This window comes from Microchirus variegatus, assembly GCF_963457635.1.
Source record: "Microchirus variegatus genome assembly, chromosome: 13".
NCBI lineage: Eukaryota > Metazoa > Chordata > Actinopteri > Pleuronectiformes > Soleidae > Microchirus > Microchirus variegatus.
Window position 1 is genome coordinate 21,300,547 of NC_139814.1, and position 25,209 is coordinate 21,325,755.

The 25,209-nt window shown below is 43.1% G+C and overlaps 1 protein-coding gene across 8 annotated transcripts in view; it reads left to right on the top strand.

Moving 5' to 3' along the window:
• macf1a (microtubule actin crosslinking factor 1a) overlaps nucleotides 1–25,209 on the top strand; it is a gene marked incomplete at its 5' end in the record, with an annotated part of 197,578 nt that overhangs the window by 98,552 nt on the left and 73,817 nt on the right. For 6 of the 8 annotated variants that reach the window (XM_083899806.1, XM_083899808.1, XM_083899809.1 and 3 more), the window contains 33 exons: nucleotides 49–155; nucleotides 457–576; nucleotides 1,196–1,291; nucleotides 1,691–1,818; nucleotides 1,942–2,035; nucleotides 2,223–2,377; nucleotides 2,466–2,769; nucleotides 3,378–3,506; nucleotides 3,593–3,670; nucleotides 4,328–4,489; nucleotides 5,054–5,158; nucleotides 5,502–5,597; nucleotides 5,970–6,095; nucleotides 7,627–7,779; nucleotides 10,066–10,220; nucleotides 10,345–10,471; nucleotides 10,565–10,748; nucleotides 11,509–11,675; nucleotides 11,898–12,076; nucleotides 12,163–12,301; nucleotides 12,388–12,581; nucleotides 12,764–12,923; nucleotides 13,009–13,092; nucleotides 13,202–13,309; nucleotides 13,427–13,525; nucleotides 13,605–13,727; nucleotides 13,821–13,912; nucleotides 14,421–14,556; nucleotides 16,420–23,895; nucleotides 24,009–24,164; nucleotides 24,293–24,508; nucleotides 24,594–24,767; nucleotides 24,900–25,187. In XM_083899806.1, coding sequence (XP_083755932.1) covers nucleotides 49–155; nucleotides 457–576; nucleotides 1,196–1,291; nucleotides 1,691–1,818; nucleotides 1,942–2,035; nucleotides 2,223–2,377; nucleotides 2,466–2,769; nucleotides 3,378–3,506; nucleotides 3,593–3,670; nucleotides 4,328–4,489; nucleotides 5,054–5,158; nucleotides 5,502–5,597; nucleotides 5,970–6,095; nucleotides 7,627–7,779; nucleotides 10,066–10,220; nucleotides 10,345–10,471; nucleotides 10,565–10,748; nucleotides 11,509–11,675; nucleotides 11,898–12,076; nucleotides 12,163–12,301; nucleotides 12,388–12,581; nucleotides 12,764–12,923; nucleotides 13,009–13,092; nucleotides 13,202–13,309; nucleotides 13,427–13,525; nucleotides 13,605–13,727; nucleotides 13,821–13,912; nucleotides 14,421–14,556; nucleotides 16,420–23,895; nucleotides 24,009–24,164; nucleotides 24,293–24,508; nucleotides 24,594–24,767; nucleotides 24,900–25,187 — 12,110 coding nt within the window. Of the gene's footprint in view, nucleotides 1–48; nucleotides 156–456; nucleotides 577–1,195; nucleotides 1,292–1,690; nucleotides 1,819–1,941; nucleotides 2,036–2,222; nucleotides 2,378–2,465; nucleotides 2,770–3,377; nucleotides 3,507–3,592; nucleotides 3,671–4,327; nucleotides 4,490–5,053; nucleotides 5,159–5,501; nucleotides 5,598–5,969; nucleotides 6,096–7,626; nucleotides 7,792–10,065; nucleotides 10,221–10,344; nucleotides 10,472–10,564; nucleotides 10,749–11,508; nucleotides 11,676–11,897; nucleotides 12,077–12,162; nucleotides 12,302–12,387; nucleotides 12,582–12,763; nucleotides 12,924–13,008; nucleotides 13,093–13,201; nucleotides 13,310–13,426; nucleotides 13,526–13,604; nucleotides 13,728–13,820; nucleotides 13,913–14,420; nucleotides 14,557–16,419; nucleotides 23,896–24,008; nucleotides 24,165–24,292; nucleotides 24,509–24,593; nucleotides 24,768–24,899; nucleotides 25,188–25,209 lie in introns of those variants that run through there. The other 2 variants (XM_083899807.1, XM_083899813.1) reach the window with 2 other exon arrangements.

The window sequence follows — 25,209 nt, forward strand, 5'->3', positions numbered from 1 at the left end:
TCCTCTTTTTTTCCCTAATATCCATATTTCTCTCCGGTCTCTCCTCAGACGTCGATGTTCCTTCTCCTGATGAGAAGTCAGTCATCACCTACGTCTCTTCCATCTATGATGCTTTCCCCAAAATCCCTGAGGGAGGAGAGGGCATCGCTGCACATGTACGTTATCCTCTGCTCCACCGTGTTTTCAACCAGTAGAACCAGTTTCACTAAATTCACTAGCTTTATCAAGTGGAACTCCAGACATGCTTGCACTACATTTTATAATAACGCTGCATTTCTCCTTTTCAGCAGTTTCTTTATGTTGTTTTCATTAGAAATGTGATTTCCACAAACAGAGTAAATGACCTGGAACTTCCAGATAATGATGAAGCCATTTAAACAGAAATGACTCTTTATGATGCAGTCTGTGAAGTTTATGACTCACATCCATCTCCTCCTCTGTGTCTTCCATCATCAGGAGGTGGACCAGCGCTGGTCAGAGTATCAGTCCAGGTTCTCGTCTTTGCTCCAGTGGAGCCGCCAGCATACGGCTGTCATGGCCAACAAGAATTTCCCTCAAAACCCTGTAGAACTCAAGGTAAGGGGAGTCCCTATAATGTCATAATTGTTGTTTTAACCTGAGGTGTCCTCATGAATTAATCTTAACGTGCAATATATATATATAATATAATGCTGTAATATCAAGCCCATACAGTTATAATCTGGTAACTGTCTATAATATAATATATTTTGCTTTCATATATGTGGAAATGTATTATTTATTATCTTTACAGTCTTTTTCTGCTGTGACAATGTACATTTCTCCACTGCAGGGCGAATAAAGGACTCTCTTATCTTATCTTATCTTAAATACGCCTTCAAGTATCAATACAAGTATTTAAGCAGAAAGACCAGTAGAGAGAAAACTCTGAGAGGAGGGACACTAATATGCCTCTTTATATTCAGTTAGAAATGATTGTGTACCCAGAGGGAGGAGAAGGACAGAGGTTTAATCAAATGGACATCAGGTGGAGACGTTAGGGAAAAGAGAGTGAAGAATTCAGATTATTTTTGTAGAGGAGCAAAAAGCCAGTAGCAGGTTTTTGCTGTGATTTTTACGTCTGAGGTCTTGGCACAACTAGAGGAGAAGTGTAGAATGACCACTCAGATGTAAAGGCTTCTGATTTGACCTCCTCCTCCTCCTCCTCGTCTTCCAGGCACTTTACAACGAGTACGTCCATTTCAAGGAGACGGAGATTCCTGCAAAGGAGGTGGAGAAAGGTGACGTGGAACACCTCTACAAACTGCTAGAGGTAAGACCGAGCCAGAGAAGTGCCACCATTAAGTGAAGCTACCATGTGCAGAACTCTGTGTGCATCATGGGAGTCCGCCTCAGAGCGGGTGTGTTTGCGTGTTTGTTTGTGTTTTTGTGAATCAAGCGTTAGATTTCTCTCCTGAAGCAGGAGAGCAGCAGACTGTGACAGTGACTGTGCTCAGATTCCTCGTGACGGCCGATTATAGACGCTCCTTTATTCTCTAACTCAGCTGATGTTAGCGTAGTCTTTGACTTATGATCCACTTTTATTATAACGCTGATGGAATGGAGGCTTTTAATGGAGTTTTGTTAGTGTATCTTTTTTGTTTTGTACTGACATTATACATATTTTACATCATTGTTCTTCTATATCTTCGTTCTTTGTGTGTGTGTCCAGGTTTGGATGGAGTTTGGTCGTATTAAACTTCCTCAGGGCCTCCATCCTAACGATCTGGAGGAGGAGTGGGGCAAACTCATCCTGGAGATGCTGGAAAGAGAGAAGGCTCTAAGGCCGGCTGTGGAGAGGTATGTAGTGTTGTGTACATGGCACTACACACACACACACACATATGCTGGTTTTGCTTTATCTGTGTGGACTCTCACAGTCAGACATGTCTAATAACCTAATGTGTGTGTGTGTGTTTCCAGGGTAGAACTGCTGCTTCAAAGAGCCAATAAGTTTCAGAACATGGCTCTAGACTGTGAGGAGAAACTGACCCTGGCCAGGAACACACTCCAGGCTGTGAGTATAGACACACACACATGATGTAAATATAAAAGGCTCATTCTGGGAAAATTAAAATCAGAAACTCGTACAACTAAGTGATTGTACACTTAAAAAAATAAGTATTGCTGTTTTTCTTCTCTTTAATTTTTGCCAAACGAGAATAATTTCACCTACATTTTCACCATGTCCTCCTCGTGTCCAGGACATGTCTCGGGTGGAGAGCGGCGAGCCGGTGCAGTGTGAGAAAGAGCTGGCCTGTTACCTGCAGGACTGCGAGTCTCTGATCCGAGAACTCGAGCAGGAGCTCAAAGTCCTGCGAGAGGAGAAATATTACCAGGTGGAGCAGCTGGCGTTCAGGTGAGTTCACAGATCGTCTAGAGATAATGACAAATGACTTTTTTGTTAAATGGAGAGCACATATATCATATTTGTCCGTCCCCTGCAGAGTGTCCTGCCTTCAGGAGGAGCTGGTCTCCCTCAGACTGCAGTGCTCCAGCGTCTACAGGAAAGGACACTTCGCTCAGACTCTGGGCAGCACCGGAGCCGAACACACCAGGCAGCGAGCCACCGACGGCGGCCTCTCGCTGGGACAGACGCTGCTGGGAGCAGTGGGAGCTGTGGGAGCCGTGGGAGCCGCGCTCCTGAGGCGACCCATGGCTCGCTCTCAGCTGGTGGCCATGTCTTCATCGGAGGACGAGGGAAGCCTGAGGTTCATCTACGAGCTGCTCGGATGGGTGGAAGAGACGCAGGTCGGTCTCTGCTAGGTTTAAGTTTACTGACAAAACTTAACAAACATTATCTGATGGTTATTGGGCCAAAAGTTGGGCCTCACTTTTTCTCCAGTTCCTTAATATGTTGAGGACCTCTCTGTTAAATTTTCACCAGTTTAAAGTCTGGTTAACCATAGTTTTCCTTTTTGGAACGATATAATTCATTATCAAACCAACTCTCACTGTCAAATACATGTTTTTATTATTTGAAAGTTATATTTCTTGGACTTTCTTGAGCCTTGTAATGAATTCATTTGTTTAAATTTAGTGTTGTTTTATCTTTTCTCTCATTAGGAACACCACAGAATAAAACTAAATGTTTTTTTTTTTTTACCCCAAACATCTGTTCTAACAGTTAAGCATCCAAAAAGATGCTGTTTACAATGATAAAACATCAACTAGAAGTAGAAAAATGGTTATTATGATGATAGCTCTTTAATATTTAAGGGAAAACGCAACAAATCTGTCCATCAGGACAACTTAGTATAAAACAGCAACATAGTAAATGCCATTATGATCATATCTACATACAGTAAGTCTGAAAACTGAGATTGTATATATGTAATATTTTCACGTGTGTGTTGTAGGAGCTGTTGGAGCGAGCCGAGTGGGGCGCAGATCTCCCATCTGTGGAAAACAACCTTCAAGAGCACAACGACATACACACGGCCGTCGAGGAGTTATTGAGCAGCCTGCAGGAAGCACGCAGCTACGAGGTACACACACACACACTAATGTTCATATACACTGTATTTGACAACAGTGTTTTTAATGGAGCTGCTGCTGCCGTTTCCTCTTTCAGGCAAAAGTTTCCCCGAATTTCAAGAGCAGTTACTCTGAAACCCTGGCAAAGCTGGAGCACCAATACTGCAAACTACTGGTTAGTCTCCATTTCAAATATAATAATTATATCGTCTTTGTGAGCTTGTATGTGTGTTCCCGTTTTTCCCTTTTCTTTGTTTCCCCGTGAAACTCCTCCCTCAGTTAATCCCATTACTGCGTGACGGGACTCTCATGCTAAAAGCAGACAAATCTGCATCTGCTCTCTCTCTCCTTTTATTTCTTTGTCTCCTCGTCTCTGGTCTCTAAAGACAGTTTTGTGCTATTTCTTGTACTTTAAACACAAACACCTGGTTATAAAAACTATCTTTTAGTTATTTAATAATCAAAAATAACCTTCATGTTCTGGTTGTTATTTTCCCTTTAAGAAGTCTCCTTCTGTTCACCTAAATGTGTATATTATTATACATTTTAAATAAGTGATAACATTACTTGCCGGATCTCAGAAGTCAAATATTTATGGTATTAACACACGATATTTTGATTTGTAAAATGAAATTTCCTCTTATAAACAACCCATGAATGCTTGTACATTTACATTAAATTCATATTTTGTTTGTTTCTCAGTCATCTTGGAACGTCGTCATCTCCGCTGCACTTTATTTCGACACACTCTGTGTTGCTGTTAAATTTGCTGTAAGCGTGTAAAAGGCACATACGATTAATACGCACGATGTGTTGTCTGTGGTTGCTGTAGGAACACTCGTCATGGCGCCTGCGGAGCCTGGAGAGCCTGCACGCGTTCGTGTCGCATTGCACTGAGGAGCTGATCTGGCTCAACGAGAGGGAGGAGGAGGAAATCGCCTACGACTGGAGCGAGAACAACGCCAACATGAGCGCAAAGAGAGAATTGTACAACGTGAGTGGAATAGACCACTCCTCACATGGGTGTAATTTTACAGTAAACATTGATGGTATTCCAGGAAATGTGGATTGTGTGTAACGTCTCGTGACTGCACCATCCTCCAGCCCTTGTAAAAGCAGGAAATAACAGTTGTTAATAAAACAAAAGACAACTCTGACAGTATATATATTTATACATTATACACGTTGGGAATTGGGAGTGAGCTTTTTATGAGCTGAACAACTTGATATTTGTTTGAGCAGGAGCAGGAAAACCCTAAAAAGAACTTTAATATCAATGAACTGAGCTGACACTGAGTGACACTTTGAGTTCCCTTCTCCTTTTCTATTCATGAGCAGTCACTGTTGAATGAATTATAGTGTATTTGGAGTTTTTTGGTGGTGGTTGTGGGTCATGAATCCTTCATAGAGCCAACTCAACTGAACAAAAGCTATATTTGAAGACAGAAGTGACTCAGATGTGCCCTAGACATCATTGTTCACATCATCATCAGGCCGGTGCCAGAGAAAATTCTGTAATGAAAACCAAACCGTCTGCTGTGTTTTGTTGTGTTTACAGGAAATGAGGTTAGAGCTGGACGAGAAGCGGGATGTGATGCGGTCGCTGCAGGACACGGCGAGTCGCCTGTGTCTGGAGAATCATCCTGCCAAACAGACTGTGGAGGTGAGCTCAGGATTTGAATGTTTCTTTGAGTTCAAATAGCGATACGTACATCCTTTTACGTCCTTTAAACGTGTCCTCTGAGCTGATAGTGACTGTCTTGTATTTGGCAGGAGATCAGTTTTTATTTTATGTATAAATTTTAAAGCACACAGGTCCAATAAGTCATAACATTTTTACTGCATTAACCTTTCAATGTGTCAGTATTTTGTCTTTGTGGCTGATTAAAGAGGACAATTAGACCAACGTGCTTTTGTTTCCCCACAACTAGTTGCATATTTTGTTGCACAGATGCATATTATACATTGAAAGCAGCATTAATTACCTGTCGTGTGTGTGTGTGCAGGCGTACAGTGCAGCGCTGCAGACACAGTGGCAGTGGGTGGACCAGCTGTGTGTGTGTGTAGAACAACACCTCAGAGATAACACGGCATACTTCCAGGTGAGGCTTAATCTTTTGTCGGTGTGTTTTTACTGTTTCCATGGTTTCCATGTCCATACCTTAGAATATTATATATATTATTTTAAATATATATTGTTTGCTTTTGTTTAAAATGTGTGCAGCTTTATTGTTTTCTGTTGTATATACATTTTAATTTGTCTCAACACCTGCCTTGGCTGGGAAAACACTGGTTTAGTAGAAAATAACAGGTTTAATTAAACCCAGGCTCACACAGTCATGATGATGGTGATGATTTCAGACAGTTTCTGTTTTAAAAAGTAAATAAACTATTGTCTTATGTCCTGAAAATCATCACAAAGCATCTAAAATATACTAATTTCCTCTTTTGTCGTGTTTGTGTTTGTGTTGTAGTTTGTGAGCGACGCCCGGGACTGTGAGTCGTACCTGCGGCAGCTCCAGGAAACAATCAAGAGACAGTACACCTGTGACAAGAACAGCCGACTCAGCAAACTGGAAGACCTGCTGCAGGACTCCATGGTACAGTATCTGACTCTGATCTCTATACACTAATGTGAAATCTAATTCCTTCCTAATCCTAATTTATACAAAGATCACTTTAAAATCACAAGATTATGACCAGAAAGGTGCAGACTCCCCCTTGTGGTGGAACTTCAGAGTAAATCACATGGTTGATATGAAGCCGTATGAAATTCTGGATTTTCCCGTTAATAGAAATTCACCACAATCAAACGTGTTTTCAGTGGTTTTTATGGCAGTGCTAATCATCTTTACCTCGTTATAAACACACGCTCTGTTCACACATCATCACTGAACTGCACAGAGTCTAGATTCTGCCGTGTCATCTCTGTGATGATGCTGATGCAGCAGCGTCTCTGTGTGTGTGTGTGTGTTGATCACTTTCACAGCTCCACTTCTAATGAAGTTTCCACCTCGCTGTGCTCCGTCTCTCACAGGGAGGAGAAAAGTGACAGTAAACAGAGTCAGCTGGATGTTTTTGTTTGATTCTCATCGTAACCAAGTAGAGGTTCATAAATCAAGGAGACGCTCTCTCTCCACCCTCGCGTTAAACGTTACACATGAGACCAAGCTGCTTTAATCCGGAGTCTCTCTTTATAATATAACGATAGATGAAATGTGTTTTTCACGTCACGCCGTCTGAAATACGATAATGAAGTCAATTGTAAAACTAATACTAATATTGACATCATAACCCAAATATTCTGCACCATTTATTACAATTTCATAGGTTTTAGCACACTCCATGTACCAGAGTTTGTCATAATTTCAACAGTAAAGAACTGTTATGTTTCAAATATTGAAAATAAATCAATCATAAATCATCCTGCATCCACCCCGTATTGGAATTTGCTCTAAAAAAAATGAATTTCTTGCTCCATTTCCATGATGTTTTGCTGTTTTATTAATGGATATTAATCCCTTTTTTGCCACCTACACTTGATTTATGACTGTATGAAGTGAGCTGTGGTGCAGCAGAGCTGTGTGCTGACTGCAGTCAATATCACTTCAGTGGGAAATTCATGTCTGGGGTGTTGTGTTATAAAGCTGTGAACCTCATAGCCTCCTCTCCTCCTCCTCCTGTCATGGCCTCCCTCCCTCTCCTCTCTCCATGTTTGTCATAAATCCTTAATGACTCTCTGGTGAGAGTGAGACAGAGATGAAATGTAATGTTAACGGTCAGGGTGAAGGGCAAACACTTCAAGTGTTTTATGTGTGTGTGGGAGTCTTCACACCTCCGAGGGTCAAACATGGACACTAAACTGTCTCTGTTCTCAGACAGGATTATAGTTACTGCTTATTGATACAGAGATTGAATTTTGCAAACTCATTTCCATTGTAAAGTTGGATATAACACAAAAAAAAGTGTCAATAAAACCTTTCTACTGCTCAGAAATTCAACAGTATCACACATAATCGCTCCCTCGGTCAGGTCTGTTAGTTTCGCTTCACTGAGCCTGTTTTCAGGTAAACCTAATTGTATTTTCTCTTACGTTTGAAAATCCTAATCATGGAGCTGTTCTTCCTGTAGGAGGAGAAGGAGCAGCTGATCGAGTACCGCAGCACGGTGGCGAGTCTGGTGGGCCGGGCCAAGACGGTGGTGCAGCTACGCCCCCGCAGCGCGGAGAGCAACCTCGGCGCCACCACGCCCATCAAATCCATCTGCGACTACAGACAAATAGAGGTATGACACGTGGTCTTTTAAAAATGTTGCTGTGCATGTTGTTTGAAAACTGCATTTCTGATACAGCAGACGTGGAAATCTGTGGGTTCAGAGTTTTATATTCAACACCAGCCCACCACTGACCTCTGACCTCACCACCCTTTATCGTTTATACCCTCCCCACCAACCACCTCCTCTCTGACCTGCACTTCCTCTCCAAATCCTTCACACCTCCGTGGAGTCTAGATTCTTCTGGGGCTCGTACACACATGTATACGCCGTATTCCTCTCATCCTCCCACCCTGAGCTGTGATGTCCTCAGCGACCGATCATTTATTCATCCGTCCCTTTAAGTTGAAAACCATCACCTCGCTCTCCTGCAGCTCGCTGTGGACACGCACCTGCTGGTGCTTCTATTTATAGTCTGCTGCTGTGTTCTAATCCTCAGGGTCAATATATCCAGTGAAGCGAACTCTACGTGCACACGGACATGTAGTGTATGCAGGGCCTGAAGTTCACTTTTTTGTGCCTTAAATAAAGGTGAACACAGAAAATGCATAAGTTCAGAACTTGTTCAGAATACAGATTAAAGTGCTGAGTTATTAACCAACTTAATCTAGTCAATGACAAGGTCTAGTTGATAGAAAATAACAGATGTATAGAAACATGCAGTCATCTCAATGATGGTTTAACACCAAACTGAGCATTAAGCAGCTCATTTGTCATTGTTTTGTTGCCACTGTAGTGTGTTGTTTCACTACTGAAACACTACTGTTCTTTGAATCATCCTTGTCGTCCTTTTGTCGGTCCCTTGTTACAACCGTTTTCTTCACCCCAGAAATATGCTGCCACATTCTGGCCGTAATAAATGTCGGACTTGCTTGTTGAGTTACACTTGCGTAGCAGATATGATACAACTCACCAATCACTAATCGTAAAAATCTACCCGTATTTGGCGTGTGATCGGGTGTTCGTTTCATGCCCTGAGGTTTCCAGGTGAAGGAAGGAAGGAAGGTGAAGGTGGTTTGTTTTCTCGACTGATCCGAAATGATGAAAGATATTCACCCTAAAAAGAGTCTGGACAAAGTGAACAAAAACAATAATCTTTCTCTCCTTCACTTTCCTGTGTGTTCTCCTTTCTCTCTCTCTCCACACCCTCATGTACCTCCCCCCTCACTCCGTCCTCTTCCTCCCTCATCCTCTTCCCCTTCCTCTCGTCTGTCGGCTGGGCTGGCAAGACAAACGTTCAGGTATAGCTGCCTATGTTCTCTCCCTCTTTCTCACCTCAGATTCTTACACTGCACACACACACACACACACACACACACACACTCACACACACTCACGATGCTGTGGTTGCCCCTCACTCATCCACTCACTAATATATTCTGTCACTTGTAAAAACTTTTATTTATATCAGTGTTTTTAATGTTATTTTATATGCAGATGATAGTTAACACTTTTACACAGACTCCACCGCTTACTAATGTACATTCAAATAAAACTACGGCACATCAAGTTCATAGAATCAGCAAAAGTAATTCATAGTGTTCATATTTTTAAATATTTTTAAAACTCTTTAGTTCATTAAAAGTTCGCCTTAGCTTCACATGGACTTGTGGAAAAGTGCAGGGAGCAACCACTGATGGCTCATTCAGTTAATCCAAACATAAAATAACAATCCACAGCTTTAATTTTCATTTCATATACAGTGCAGCATCTACCTGATGTGCACAGCTTTGCATTCCTGGTGTATTTGATATCTGTGTGTGTTTGTGTGTGTGTAGAGAAGAGGTGAGAGAAGCAAGTGGGGTGTGGGAGGCAGGAGAGTTCTCAAACCTTTGTTGACTTAAAAATGGCAAAATCTAATCACAAACTCACACTTTTCGTGCCATAGATTTCTTAATGTAGTTGTTGTTTTTTTGTAAATTTGTAAATCCAGCACAGGCTTCATTAAAACCTCACTCTCAAATGATATAATAAAAATGTTTATAGTGTATAAAGCAGGTTGTCTAACGTCAGATCATGTTAGAGCTTCCGCTAACGCCATGAAATCCATGCATTTTTGTTTGCTTTTATTTTGACATGTTTTTCCTCCTCTTCTTCCTAATTTAACCTCCCTTTATTCCCCCTCTCCCTTCTGACCTTATCGTCATCTTTTCTCCTCTTTTTTGATCTCACCTGTTCCTCAACTGTCGCTCACTCACGTCCCACATCCATCTTTTCATAACTTCTATTCCCTGTTTCTTTCTCCTCCTCCGTCCCTCCAAAAACCTATGTCTTTGTGCCACCACTTCCTCCTCTCAGATCACAATAACCCGAGGAGAGGAGTGTGTTCTGGAGGACAACTCCCAGAGGACCAAGTGGAAGGTGATCAGTCCCACAGGGAACGAGGCCATGGTCCCATCTGTGTGTTTCACTGTCCCACCGCCCAACCAGGAGGCTATGGACACAGCCGGCAGGTAATAGAGCTTCTACAAACCTGTAACTGTTACTTATTGACAATATTTCTGTTGTATTTCCTGGATTCTTATAGAAAAAAGGACATGTTTTGTTGCATATTCACTCTCCTGTTTGTGTCTACAGGACGGAGCAGTTGTACCAGAAGGTCATGTCTCTGTGGCATCAGCTCCACGTCAACATGAAGAGCGTGGTTTCCTGGCACTACCTGCTCAAAGACATCAGGACCGTCTCCACGTGGAACCTGGACACAGTGAGTGTGTGACCATTTTAAAACCTGTGTGAGAAGTGTGTTCTGTCCCGTTCCGTTTGGATGAAATGTTCTCTCGTCTCTCTCTGCTCTCAGGTTCGACGTCAGTCTCCGTCGGAGCGGCAGCAGGTCCTCGATCACCTGGAGTCGCAGTTGGCCGACTTCCTGTCCGACAGCAAAGAGAGCCCTCTGTTCGCGCCGGCCGAGCGGCGGGAGCTGGAGAAGGACGTGCAGGAGGCTCAGCGGCACTGTCAGGACCTGCTGCTCAACATGGAGACTGGTGAGACTTAAGACACCCTGAAATATGTTGTCAGAACTTGTGCTGAGTCCTGCAGAATGTTCTACCACTGCCTCATCAAGTCATTGTCAAACTCCACTGACTCTACAAATGAAACTGACAGACTGTTACTTCTCCTTAACCACTGTAGCAGGAGTGACATGAACACTCATCTTTTCTGAGAGAACTTCCTCTCCAAACTCCTTTAACAAACCTTTATGCACTTATTTTATGATAGAATATCATATTATATTTAATGTATGTTTGATATTTAACCATTTGTTATATTCTACCACAACAGACATCAGTCATGCCGCATCCTCATGAAACTACTTTAAAGCCACACATTCACAAATGCTTCTGACCACTCGATTCATAATTAATGACAGTACTTTCTGTCCTCTGGTTGATTTCTTGATTTCCTTTGTCTGCTTTTGGCTACTTTGCAAAACTGCTTTGTAAATCTAAACGATTGTACCTGAAACCTTAGCGTCCCTTGGTTTTAAACGGCTCTGTATGAGAATTTACTGTGTTATTATTTTTAGCAGCTCAAACCAAAGCAAACCAGTGAAATCAGCCCGTTTAAGTGAATGACTTTGCCACTGCATGCAAATGAAGCTCAGCGTGACATCATACTAAACAAATCACCCCGGAGATCGTGATTAATCTCGTTTGTCGTGTCTTGACAGCAAACTGCTGAGTCGTTCTATAAATAAAACAAAGTCAGACCCCTTTTTTCTTCTCTTTTCTTTCCCCTCTGCAGTGGAGAAGGACGAGTCGGTGTCTCGCTCGTATCTGTCAGAGCTGCAGAACGTCACCCTCCGTCTGAACGACGCCGAGCAGAGACTGATGAGGGGGATTCAGACTCCGCCCTCCAGCAGGCTGTCAGGAGACAGCACTGACAACACTCTGCAGATTGCAGAGCAGGAGGTCAGTGTGAGCCCCATCTGCTGGCAGCAAGAGGCAACAACACCACTGTTAACCTTCTGAATACAAGAGTGTGATTCATAGTTTTGATGCCAAATATTTCAGTATTGACTAATCTCATGCTGTTTAGAGAAGTTCATTGGATAAAATAAGATTGATTACAGGTTGTGATGTGTAAGTAAGAGATGGTTGATCTCAATTTCTTGAATGGTCTTCCCTCTTCAGAGGCTGCAGTCAGAGCTGGACGCCCTGCGCTCCAGTTTGGGCGACGTGTCTCGCCGCTGTGTCAGCTTCTTTGAGGAGAAGCCGACGTCGTCCAGCATTCCCACGCTCCGCTCCGAGCTCAGTCAGGCGGTGGAAAAGACGGACAAGCTGCACAACCTCTCGTCCGTCTACTTAGAAAAGTTGGTAGCATTGTGTTCGATCAGTCAGGGATTTATGAACGAATTGTGCGTGGATACTTAAATTATTTATTTTCCTCTGTGAAAAGGTTAAAGACGGTCGACGTCCTGATCCGCAGCCTGGATGAAGTGGAGAGCCAGGTCAGGAAGTACGAGAGCAGACTGAGTGAAGAGGACATTGTCCCTGCAGACACCACAGCCATTCACACTCTCAGAGATCAGTTAGGGGTAAGAGACAAACTCACGTCTTCTCATGAGACTAAAGACAAAAGAAGACATATTTATATTTTGGTTCTTTTTGTTTCCTGCGTCAGACGTGGCAGGCCGAGCTCGCCGAGCAGGAGGACATCTTCCAGTCTTTGCACTCGGTTGTACTTCGAGCCAAAGAGGCGGGGTCTCAGCTCAGCAGGCTCCACCCTGACCGCAGCCCTGAGATGGAGCTCTACCAGGACAGAGCCAATCAGATGACGGACAGGTGGAGCGCCGTGAGGAGACAGATAGAGTCTCGGTGAGAAAGAGAAGAAGAGCGAGACTTTTATCTATATATCTATGCTCAATCCAGATGCCAGTCTTCATGTCTGGACCTGATTTCCACAGCATTTTCGAGTAGAACTAGTTGTTTAATTCTGGTACAAATCGGCAAAACTGTTATATCAAATGTCCTGAGAGTCTTTTCCTGTCTAACTGCAGACGGGCCGACCTTGAATCCCTGGGGTCGTCGCTGCATCACTACAGAGACGGTCACTCGTCTTTGATCCGGTGGATCGAAGACACGACAGAGAGACAAGAAAACACACAACCTGGACAGACTGACAGCAAAGCTCTGTCCGAGCAGCTGGCCCAGCAGACGGTGAGTAACGCTGATGTAGATCTGAGTGGACGATCACCTGGAAAAATGATAATAAAATACTCTATATAATATATTGTTATTTCAGGCATTAGTAGCTGAGATTGAACAGAACCAGACCAAACTAGATGAGTGTCAGGCTCACTCCAAACAGTACTGCACCTCAGTGAAGGTAAATATATATATTTATATATATGGCTGTTTTTCTTTTACAATATTTCAAAAATGCAGCAATTTATTTTGTTTCCAAGCTTGTACAAGATTTTAAATCTGTTCTCTAGGACTATGAACTCCAGCTGATGACGTACAGAGCCTTTGTAGAATCCACACACAAGTCGCCTGTCAAGAGGAGGAGGATGCACTCGTCCTCTGACGCTATCACTCAGGAGGTCAGGAGAGAAAATGACACTTAAATCTATTTAACAATATCACAGCTAACATCTGTCTGGAAAGTTTGTCTGAGTGTGATTTCTATGTCGTAAATGATCTCATTCTTCTCTCTCCAGTTCATGGACTTGCGAACACGCTACACAGCCCTGGTCACGTTGACGACACAGCATGTCAAATATATCAGTGATGCTCTGAGAAGACTAGAAGAAGAAGAGGTGGGGACTATTTTCCATCTACCACATGATCCAAATGACATGAAATACTTGTTGTTAAACATCATTTTGATGTGTGCAGAAAGAGGTGGAGGAGGAGAAGCAGGCCAGGGTCAGCCAGGTTTCAGATCTGATGGGCTGGGTCAAAGGTCTCCAGAGACGAACCGGGGGTCCAAACCCAGAGTCTTCACTTGCTGCTCAACAGGTGCAACAGAAATCTAAAACTGCTTTGAACCTTTCAGATGTTAGGAACATTTAAATTCCTAATATTGCTTTTGGTCCTCCATGTTCTATAAAGGTAATCAACGAACAGCTCGCAGCTAAGAAGGACGAAGTGGCTGAAGCAATACGGAACACGGAAGTCTTCCTGCTGTCGAAACAGGCCAGCAAGTAAGTTCTGAACACAGAAAAAGACTTATAACACCACACAGTGACTGTCACTGAGTTTAGGAATGAGAAGAAGGATGAAGCTCTTTTGAGAATATTGTGGGAATATTTTGACAGGACCACATGAATATACATAAGCCAGAATGTGTTTTATATTTAGTTCAAGGTCCAGCGAGTAATATTTAGTGATGCTTTCCTTTCCCAATTGCATCAGGAACTATGCAAAACTCAAATTTGTCCATTACTGCTGCTGAAACAAAGCACAACTTTTCCCTCGAGTATTCATAAATATTCTAAAGCTACAAAAACAAAGCAATTTTTATTTTCTACACTCTGATGTATGGGTAGTATCTTCAATTAGTTCCACTGAACCCTCTTAAATGTTACACACTGGACCTTTAAGCAATGTCTTGTAGCAGATGTTTTACCTGTTTTCTAGGTAGTTGTAAGATGTAAATTGTAAGATCCTCCGTAATCCTGCTCCAATCCCGTCCCTTTGTGTTTTCTCCAGATTGTCGCCAGAGGAGCGAGCTAACGTGGAGGCTCAGCTGGAGGAGCTGAAGTCCACCTACAGCCAAATGTGCGATTCGTCCACACAGCAGCTGCAGCAGCTGGAGCAGCAACTGGCCAAAGAGGAGGAGAGAAAGGTACACTGGTTGGTGGGAGGGGCTGAGATGAAGAACAGTGTTTTTGAAATAACCCCGAAGGTGCTTTTTTTTAGTCTGAATACGCTCGCAAGCTAAGCGTGGTTTTGTGCGTGTGTGTGTGGGCCAGCAGGAGTGTGTGCGCGCGCGTGTGCGTGTGTTGTACAGCATGTTGTGTGTTCACGGATTTGTGCGTTTTTGACAAACATCACCACCATCAATGAATTTCTCACCCACTGACTTGGTTTGGTTTAACAAACATCACTGACCCCCATTCAGACGTGTGTTCAGTTGATTTCAAACTAGAATAAACAGCTTTTATAGGCTGCAATTTAAGAAAATGGAGCTCACTGAACGTCACTGTCTGAACTGGGGGCTTAGCATGGAGTGTTCCACTCTCACATCGTTCTCACCCGAGTCTGTTGTCATTTTCATCATCATCATTGTGTCATTATCACCAAAAACATCCATCTGCTGAACTGCTAATGTGGCTAATACATGGCCTTCATGGTGCCGCACTGTAGCAGCGCTGCCCGAGTCATGCTAGCAGGTCAGAGCTGTAGCGCTGTAGAGCTCTGCTTCTCGTAGAGTTAGTTCATTTGAATGTAAACACTTTCATTTGACGTCATGTCTGTAGCTAGCTCTGTAGCATAATACATTCCAGCATTTATTTCACCATTTATTTAAGTTTACCCCCATTTGTATCTACTTTATGTGTAGTCAAGCTAATGTAGTTACAAATTCACCATCACAGTCAGCTCTCATTTTGTCATGAAATTGTTTTCTTGGTATATGTACTATGCTAAATTGGTCAACAAATGAGTGAGTGTGTCAGGTTTTTAAGAAATGCACCTGATAATTGTTATGTGGTTTTACAGGGAATGGTTATGTGACTTAAACTGAAGCATATATTTTATTTTTAAGTGCACCGGAGGCCAGCTAAGCAAAAAAAAACAAAAACGACTCACGCCACCATTTGAGCATGTTGTGTCCAGATCACATGTGTGTTTGTGTGTGAATGATAATGTTTTTTGTCTACGTGCTAATGCATTCTATTAATGTGTGACATTTTAAACCAACATTTTGCTCGAAAAAAAAACTCACTAACAGCTGCCCAGAGGAGAATTGTGGACATCCACGCTGTGAGCCGAGGATCAGAATCAGAGATGGAAAAACAAAGCAGAGACTTTTTTATTTTAAACATCAAAATCACTATTTGTAACTGTCACAATAAAATGCCCAATGAGTAATAGTAATACAATATATATCTATTCCATTTAATCAAAGTAATTCATAGTTTAAGTTCCTGAGTTTTGCTGTAGTTTACTGTGAGTAGTTTAGTGTCAGTGTAGTCTTAGGATGAAGAATGGCATGCAGAATGCTAACAACCAGCTTCTCACCTGTCGCGCCTCGCTCTGCCGAGTTAAAGCTGGCTCTTTATTGTGTGTTCCATGGGAAGAGCCCGTATGGTAAGTAGCGCTCGCTTTCTCTCTTACTCTTGCCTGCAAGTTGTTTTTCCTTATTGAGATCATTTTTATTCTCTTTTTCTGAAATATTTTGTGTTCTTTTACATGTGTTTGCTTTTTTTGTGCATGTTTTTATTACTGGTTGCTTTGTTGCATGCTTATTGCTTGTTTGAATTTTTAAAATGTAAAAGTAAAAATTGTACATTTTTAAAAAAAAATTGTTTTTATATTAGTTGCCATGTTATTAAGGAAACTGGTGGTGGGTTTTCTTCTTTTTCTGATTCTGCCTGATCTAATTCTTTATATTATTATAAAGTATGATAACCTTACACATACAATAAATTACCTCAATGATAGTAGAGTGAAGACATTTAGAGTTTTGTTTTCTTTCTTTTTGTAGAACCAAGTTGCCATCGCTGGAGTAATCGACCTGGGAACAGTGGAAACATTCTCAGTGTTCCAAGCGACCCAGCGTGGTCTTATTGACCAAGACACCTGCCTTGTAATACTGGAGGCCCAGCTCATTATGGGTGGGCTTGTCCAGCCTGACTCACCTCTCTGCCTTTCACTGGAACAAGGTCTTTCCCAAGGCCTAATTAATACCCATACCAGACAGTCACTTTCTGGGCTAGAAAGTGCCTTGATTTTGGTGGAAGAATCTAAACGTTTCGGTGACCACCAACAGATTGTGTTGCCAGTAGCCAGAGCCATAGAATCTGGGCTCATCAAAGAGGAGGTCGGCCTCCGCATTCTGGAACTCCAGATGAACACTGGAGGTCTAAAAGACTCAACAGGAAGAATGATAAGTTTGGAGCGAGCAGAAGATAAGGGACTTTTGACTCCTAAAATGCTTAGAAAACTCCAATCAAAGATACAAAATAGAGAGCTAATCGATCCAAACACGGCTGAAAAATTAAACCTAAATGAGCTCCAACAGCGCTGCGTCTACGACGATGGCTCAAATCTCCTTCTCTTCCCAGTCAAACAGCAACCTGGAGGAACAGTCTGCCTCCGCTCAGGAAGAAAGGTTGGCATCTTCCGTGCAGTCCAGGAAGGTCTAATTGATCGGAAAGTTACTGTAAGGCTTCTTGAAGCTCAGCTCTTTGCTGGCGGCATTGCTGAGCCACGCTCGGGCCATCGTCTGACAATTGATGAGGCTGTTCGTCATGGGTTGATGGATCAGGATCTGGCATGTGCCATGTTTGCACGTCAGCTACAAAATGGGGGAATTATTGATCCTTTCAATGGAGAACGCGTGGATTTGGAGGAAAGTATTCGTAGAAACCTTCTCTCCTCTCGTTTGGCTCTCTTAGTTCTTGAGTCTCTTTGGTCTTTCATGGGACTGCTCTTACCTGAATCTGGAGAACTTCTGCCCATTGCCGAGGCTCTACAACAAGGCATGATCTCAGGAGAGCTAGCGAGAAATATTCTAGCACAGCGCCATGTCGTTGGAGGACTGTACAACCCTGAAACCCTTCAGGTGATACCTCTAAACCAGGCTGCTGAAGAGGTGCTTGACCCTAGTGTCGTCAGTTTTCTCAAAGATACCCACATCCCTGATGTTCTTCTCAACATGAATAAATCGGGTACACCATCTCTAAACCGTTTGAGCTGGGGTTCCACCAGTTCCAGTCCACCTCCATCATCTCCACTCCCTTCATCATCTCTTGCAGACACTTTGTGGGATGTTAAAACAACAGATGGAATGGATCCCCAAGAACAAACACAACACAAGCTACTGTTTCACCTCATGACTCACAGTTATGTGGACGCTCACTTTGGAAAACGGCTGGTACTGCTTGACCCTGAACTGGTAGAGCTGGTCAAAGCTACTGATCTGTTTGCAAAAGACTCTATTAATGGAAGTCTTGTGGAGTCTCAACATACTTTAGACACAGATATAGAGATGAATGATAAACAAACTAAAGATGAAGAGGAAGGTTCTAATGTAGGCACACCAATTAAGGATTCGGAGCTTGATCGTATAGATGACCAAGAACAATGGTATGATGGAGACAATGACAATAAATCACTGCAAAGTGATGTTGCCTTTGCAGCTACAGATAAAATCAAAGAAACAAAAGTAAAAGGTAAACAGAAAAAACGCTCCAGTCTTGAAAGTGTAGTGGTTCTGTCTAAAGATCCAGGGGAGCTGGTCGTAACTGATACCAAACCCAGTGATGGTAGTGGTCTGGAGACACAAAGCATGACCATGACTGTTGATAGAAAGCGAGTCACGGAACCAATTCAATCAGAAGAAGTAATTGAAAGAAAGATATTCAAGGAAACCATCCCAGTGGGAGCAAAACTAAATGTTACACAGTCTGAAGATAGGAAAGATATGAAAGATTCCCACACTGAACCAGAAAGCATCAAAGATACATTACCCATTAAAGACACAGTTATTGAACCGGTGCCGGAGGAGGAAGCTGAAATGGCAAGGTTAGTTGAAGAGCTCAAACAGGGAGGTCTGATGACAGAAGAAGGAGGAAAGCTGCTTCCAGATGAGGCAGTAGCTCAGGGTGTCCTCCCTGGTCATACTGCAGTTAAACTAATGGCTCAGGCAGGGCTCTTTGGGGGTTTCCTAGATGCCGGCAGTAGTGAGTCCCTTAGCATCGAGGATGTTATGCAGGAGGGTTTACTCGATGAAGAGCTGATGTGGAGTGTCCTGAAGTCAGATAAAACCCTTGCAGGAATTGTGGATGGTGAAAAAAGGCAGATATGTGGGGTAAGGGAGGCTGCTGAGGCAGGGTTGATCGACCCCGACACTGCTGCTCGACTGTTAGAAGCACAGGTGGCATCTGGGGGAATTGTAGACCTACAGAGGGATAAGAAAGTCTCTGTCACTCTTGCAGCCAACCTGGGTTTGATTGAGGAGGATCAGAGAGAGGAACTGGTGGCACTAGAGAAGGCATACAAAGGAAAAGACACTGATTCAGCAACAGCTCTGAAAAAAGCCAGTTTACAGCTACAGATGGAAGGCGTTATTGACCCAGAGTCTAAGGCTCCTGTTCCCCTTGAGCAAGCAATTCAGAAAGGGTTAATTACATCAGATGAGGCATATCGGGTGTTGGCAAGGCAGGTTGCAGAAGGTGGTATAATACATCATTCTTCAGGACTAAGGCTTTCTGTCTCTGATGCTGTTGAAAGAGGATTAGTGGATCGGTCTATTGCTCCATCCTTGGAGGAACTAGAGTGGGTCTACCAAGGAAGAGTCAGCCCATCATTTCACCCACAGGCTATTGTTTTCCAGGCATCAACTGGAGCTATTTCAGACCCTAAATCTGGATGTAAACTGACATTGACAGAATCAGTTTCAAAAGGTCTCCTGGATGCAAACACAGCGAGAGAGGTCATGGATTCTCCAGCAGTGACACAAGGAGCACTGGACCCCCAAACTGCACGCATTGTGCCTTATTCAGCACTTGTAAACCAGGGTAAGATAGATATTGAAACAGGTAAACGTTTCTTAGAGGTGAAACCATTCAGAGGTGTCCAGGATGAGCAAACGGGCGACATTTCTAACCTTTCTGAAGCTGTTGCATCAAAGAAAGTTGATCCAGTTCCAGCACTGAGGCTACTACAAAGCCAGGCTGATAGTGGAGGGATTGTTGATATCAATACTGGAGAAAGGCTCCCCCTACCTGAAGCCTGTAAAAGAGGGTTAATTGGTGTTGATATGATCAAGGAAATTGCCACCAGCCAGATCTCGAAAGGAGGCCTTGTCGACCCAATTTCTAGACAACGTGTCTTTAATCTCAGCGATGCTGTTGCAGTCGGACTGATATCCAGAGATGTAGCTTCTGAGCTTCAGGACAGAGTGGCCTCTGCAGAAATAGAGGGACATGATGATTGTTCTACACCTGTTGCCTCATCAATATACAGCCCTGCTATTACTATGTCAGTGTCAAGCACAGACAGTCCAGCAAACTGGTCAGATGTAAGCATGGACATGTCCTCAAGATCTCCATTTTCTACGAATGGTCTTGTTTTTACACAGTATGATGAAAACACAGGAACATCTTCAGTATCAGATAAAACCCAGTTTTATGATGAAAAGGACAACGATGAGTGGCCAGTGTCCATAGGAGAGATGCCATTTATTGAACCAGACCAGTCCATGGACTTATTGTGTAATTTTGCAGCTAATGTTGAGAAGAGAATTCAGCAAGCCATCGAAGAGATAGTACCACAAAAAGACAACAATGAAATCGAGAGCCTTCCTGAACAGGAAACGGATGAGAAATTGCAAATGGGTGAGGGTAAGACTGATGATAAACAAACAGAGAATGTTTTCATTGATTCTGTTGACGAGCACATGAAACCATGTGTCTCCGATTCTGGCAAAGATTTCCAGAAAGAGGTGAGAGTCGAGGCTGCTGTTTTGAAGCCTGAGGAAGAACCTGTACAGGTTGAGAAAAAGGAGTGTAGACCCCGTGATGAGAGCACATCAGTTACTGTTTCTGAAGTTGTAAACCATCCTGCGGCAACTGAGACTGTGATGAGAGCTGACAGAGAAAGTAAAGATGGCACCGAGCTGCCAAATTTGAATGAGGAAGAATATAGAAAGAGTGATGTGGTGGAACAGAGGGATGACAATTTAGAGGGCAGATGTAAAGTAATGGAAAGAGAGATGCTACAGACGGAGATCAAATCTTTCACTGACATGGAGCAGTCAGGCCAGTTGTTGACCCCTTCGTCAAACCAGGCAGAAAGCAAAAGCAAGAAGAAGAAAAAGAATAGAAATGGAAAGGGACGTGGTAAAGAAGCAGAAAGTGAAGTACACTCTTCAGAGATGAAACACCCATCTGTAACTGATGAAGCTGCTGCAGAAATTGAAGAAAAGCCTGAGGCTGCAAATGCAGTCACGGATAAGATTGTATCGCAAGACAAATGCGACAAATTGCAGATTCATGTTAAGGAAACCACTTTAGTTTACCCCAATGAAGAAAATGAAGTAAACATTGAGACCAAAAATGTTTTGGTGAAACAGGGACAAGAGTCTGTTCCACCTTCTGTGGAAGAACAGAACACCGAACATATTACTGAGCCAGAAAAGAAAATGATTGAAATCATGTTTCCTAAGGATGTAGAAAAGGTTGAGAAGAGGGAGAAAGTAAAAAGAGAGCAGCAGAAAGATGTTAAAGAGGATGCCCCTCTTAAACCAGAACGAGAAAGTAATCAGGAGGTAATGAAAAGAAAGGAGCAAGATTTGCCTCAGAAGTCCTCTCTACCAGAAGATGAAAAAGCAGCCTTGCTACTCAAAGCTAAAGAGAGCATTCTCAAAAAGGTGTTTGAAAAAGGAGTGAGTGGCAAGCAGACTGCTGAAGAGCTGCAGGCCCTGCGCAAAGAGGTAGGCAAGAGGGAGATTCAAGGCACAGCTGTCAAACTTGTAAAGGGAAAATGTGTGCCACCTAAGGTTGATGGAGTGGAGCATCACAAAGTCGAAGATGAAAGTGTCAAAAGATTGAATGGTTCATTAAAAGAAAATGAGGAAGTGACAATCGTCAAGGAAGACGGATTGAAATCGACAGGGGTCAAAGAAGAAATGTCTGCAGAGAAGCTTTCTATAAAGGAGGACATGGACACCAATCTATTAGATGCTCCTTCACAAGAAAAAGAAAAGACCAGTTCTGGAAAGGAAGATGAACAAAAAGGTGCTGAAGCAGCACCGTCGGTCAAACCTAAAGAAATTCAGCAAAGTAAACGGAACAAGAAGAAGTCTAAAATTTCAAAAGGGACAGACAAAGCTGAGCCCACAATTGAGAAATTAAGAATGGATGAAACAAATGATTCTGACTTGACCACAAAACCTACAAAACAATATTTAGAAAGTCAAATTTTGAAAAAGGAGCAGAAAATGGACAAACCTGCTGATGATGGGGCAACTAGTAAAGTCATCCAGCCTTCAGCTGCTGATAGTGAACTGGAGACTTCTGCAATTACTATCGAAAACAGACAACAAAGCCCATATTTAAATCAGTCAGAAGAGCCCAGTAACATAGAGGAACATGTAAAACGTCCAGAGGTTACATCAATCAAGACTGAAGAATCTCTATCAGGAACCAGAAGTGAAGATAAATCTATTGAGGTTGTTCCATCCAAACCAGACGTCCAGCCCACAACTCAGCGTATGGCTGCCGGTACACAACAAGTTAAAACGGCTACAAAAGGTAAAAAGAAGAAACCATCTGAAGGTAAAATGACTAATGTTCCTGAGTCAAAATCCACAAAACAGGAACAGCAACGTCCTGAGACTTCAGAAACAGCACCTTCACTCTTAGAAGACTCTTCAGCTGAGTCTGAGTCACCTGTAATCTCTGAGTCTGATGCAGCCACAACAAAAATCACCACAAAACCTACAATGGCAAACACAAATTTAGAAAGTGATGATCAGGCAACCAGTGAAGTCATCGAGGCTGTTCCATCCAAACCAGACGTCCAGTCCACAACTCAGCATATGGCTTCTATCACACAAAAAGTTAAAACAGCGACAAAGGGTAAAAAGAAGAAAGGTCACCAACTCTCTGAAGATAAAATTACAAATGTTCCTGAGTCTAAATCCATAAAAGAGAAACAACAAAGTCCTGAGAATTCAGAATCAGCATCTTCACTCTCAGAAGACACTTCAGCTGAGTCTGAATCACCTGAAATCCATGAGTCTCCTACAGCCACAACAAAAATGACCACAAAACCAAATTTAGAAAATCAAATTTTGAAGGAGGAGCAGAGAATGGACAAACCTGCCAATGTTCAGGCATTCGGTGATGTCATCCAGCCTTCAGCTTTTGATAAGGCTAATGAACTGGAGACCTATGCCATTACTATTGAACAGGCCGAGGACGGACAACAAAGTCCACATTTGGATTTCTCAGAAGAGCCCAGTGACAAAGAAGAGCATGTAAAAAGTCCAGAAGTTACATCAATCAAGAGTGAAGAATCTCTATCAGAAACCAGAAATGAAGGTAAATCTATTGAGGCCGTTCCATCCAAACCAGACGTCCAGCCCACACCTCAGTGTATGGCCACTGGCACACAACAAGTTAAAACAGCTAAAAAGGGTAAAAAGAAGAAAGGTCACCAACCATCTGAAGATAAAATGACAAATGTTCCCAAGTCACAATCCATAAAAGAGGAACAGCAAAGTCCTGAGACTTCAGAATCGGCACCTTCACTCTCAGAAGACTCTTCAGCTGAGTCTGAATCACCTGGAGTCCCTGAGTCTGATCCAGCTGCAACAAAAATGACAGCAAAACCAAATTTAGAAAGTCACATTTTAAAGGAGCAGAGAATGGACAAACCTGCCGATGCTCAGGCGTTCAGTGATGTCATCCAGCCTTCAGCTGCTGATAATGCTAATGAACTGGAGACCTCTGCAAGTACTATAGAACAGGCTGGGAACCAACAACAAAGTCCACATTTGGATGACTCAGAAGAGCCCAGTTACATAGAGGAACATGTAGAAAGTCCAGATGTTACATCAATGGAGAGTGAAGAATCTCTATCGGAAACTAGTAGTGATGGTAAATCTATTGAGGCTGTTCCATCCAAACCAGACGTCCAGCCCACACCTCAGCGTATGGCTCCTGGCACACAACAAGTTAAAACAGCTACAAAAGGTAAAAAGAAGAAAGGTCACCAACCATCTGCAGATAAAATTGCAAATGTTCCTGAGTCAAAATCCATAAAAGAGGAACAGCAAAGTCCTGAGACTTCAGAAGCAGCGTCTTCATTCTCAGAAGACACTTCAGCTGAGTCTGAATCACCTGGAGTCTATGAGTCTGATACAGGCACAGAGAGTTTTGGAGAGGAAGATATCAGAGAAGGACGGGAAATTTTCTCCATCAAACAAGAGATTCCATCAGTCACTGCTAAGGTAAGAACAAAGTAGAATGTTCTGAAGGATTGTGGAGGTTTTATAACCGTCTTTAAATATTAAAAAGTACATTTGAAATTAGTCAAAAGTTTCAGTTTTGTTTTTTTCCACAGTCCTCTTTAAGGCGTCAGGAATGTTTGGAGCATGACCAGCGAATCGTAGCCTTGGTGTCGATGGTCAGACATGTGGAAGTGCGGTTCAAACAGCAGCAGCAGCAGTCTGTTGGACGCGGCCTTGTCGCACTGGACGATATCATCAGGCAGACTGAGGTGAAACAATCTGCTCATTTACATCACAGAGCCACAGTTTATTAAGAATAAAGCTGATTTTCGGATTACTGTCTTACTAAATGTATGAAGAAAACTTTTGTTTTTCTGTTCCTAAATCTTGTTCTCAGACTCTGGACCTTGAACTGCGAGACTTGGAGCCGGAGATCACCAAGGAGGTGGAGGCTGCCGAGCGACTGCTGAAGCCCCCACCTAAAGATGTTCCCCCGCAGCTCCTATTGGCCCTAGAAAAGGACGGGCGTAGTTTAGCCCGAGGGTACGAGGCTTCCAGAGGCCTCTCCGAGGACATTCTGAAAGGCCTGCGAGAACACAGAGACTCATACAAGGTAAAAAAAAAAAAAAAACCTGGGAGAAATTTTTGTACGATATGTCTTCAGCACTCAAAGCCAGGACTTCCTCACCTTCTTTCAGGAGGCAGTAACAGCCGAGCACAAGTCACTCGGACGACAAGTGGAGAGTCTGCTCGACTGGCTGAAAGGAACAGAGGCTCAGATGGATGGAGGAATGGCAGGGATGGAAAAAATGGAGAAATCAGAGAAACATGACAATGACGATCAGCTGACGCAACAGCTGAGTCTTTGCAAGGCAAGTTGGGCCATACAAACTGCTATTCTACCATTCCTACTTAGCTCATTGTTCTTTCTTCAGTGTGTTTCTTCTTCTTTGCTCTACCCTCTTTGGTTGTAGCCTGAGTAACACTTTCTCTTCTTCTCAAAGGAGCTCCAGGCTTCTCTGACAGCTCGCTCCAACGAGGTCAACAACGTGGCCTTTGGAATCCAGGTGTTCATCTCGGAGCGAGCTCAGGACCTGGTGCCCGAGCAGAGCAGGCAGCTCCTGGGGCAGCTCCAGCAGCTCCAGAGGGCCTTTCACAGTGCGTCGGGCCAAGCCCAGGCATGGGCTGATGCTCTCTCTGCCCAGAGAGCGAGGGAGGAGGAGTGGCAGCGCAGGGAGAGGGTGAAAGAGGAGGAGAAGGACCGAGAGAGGCAGAGTGCGAGGGAGAGAGAGGTTTGGAAAACGACGTTTGAGT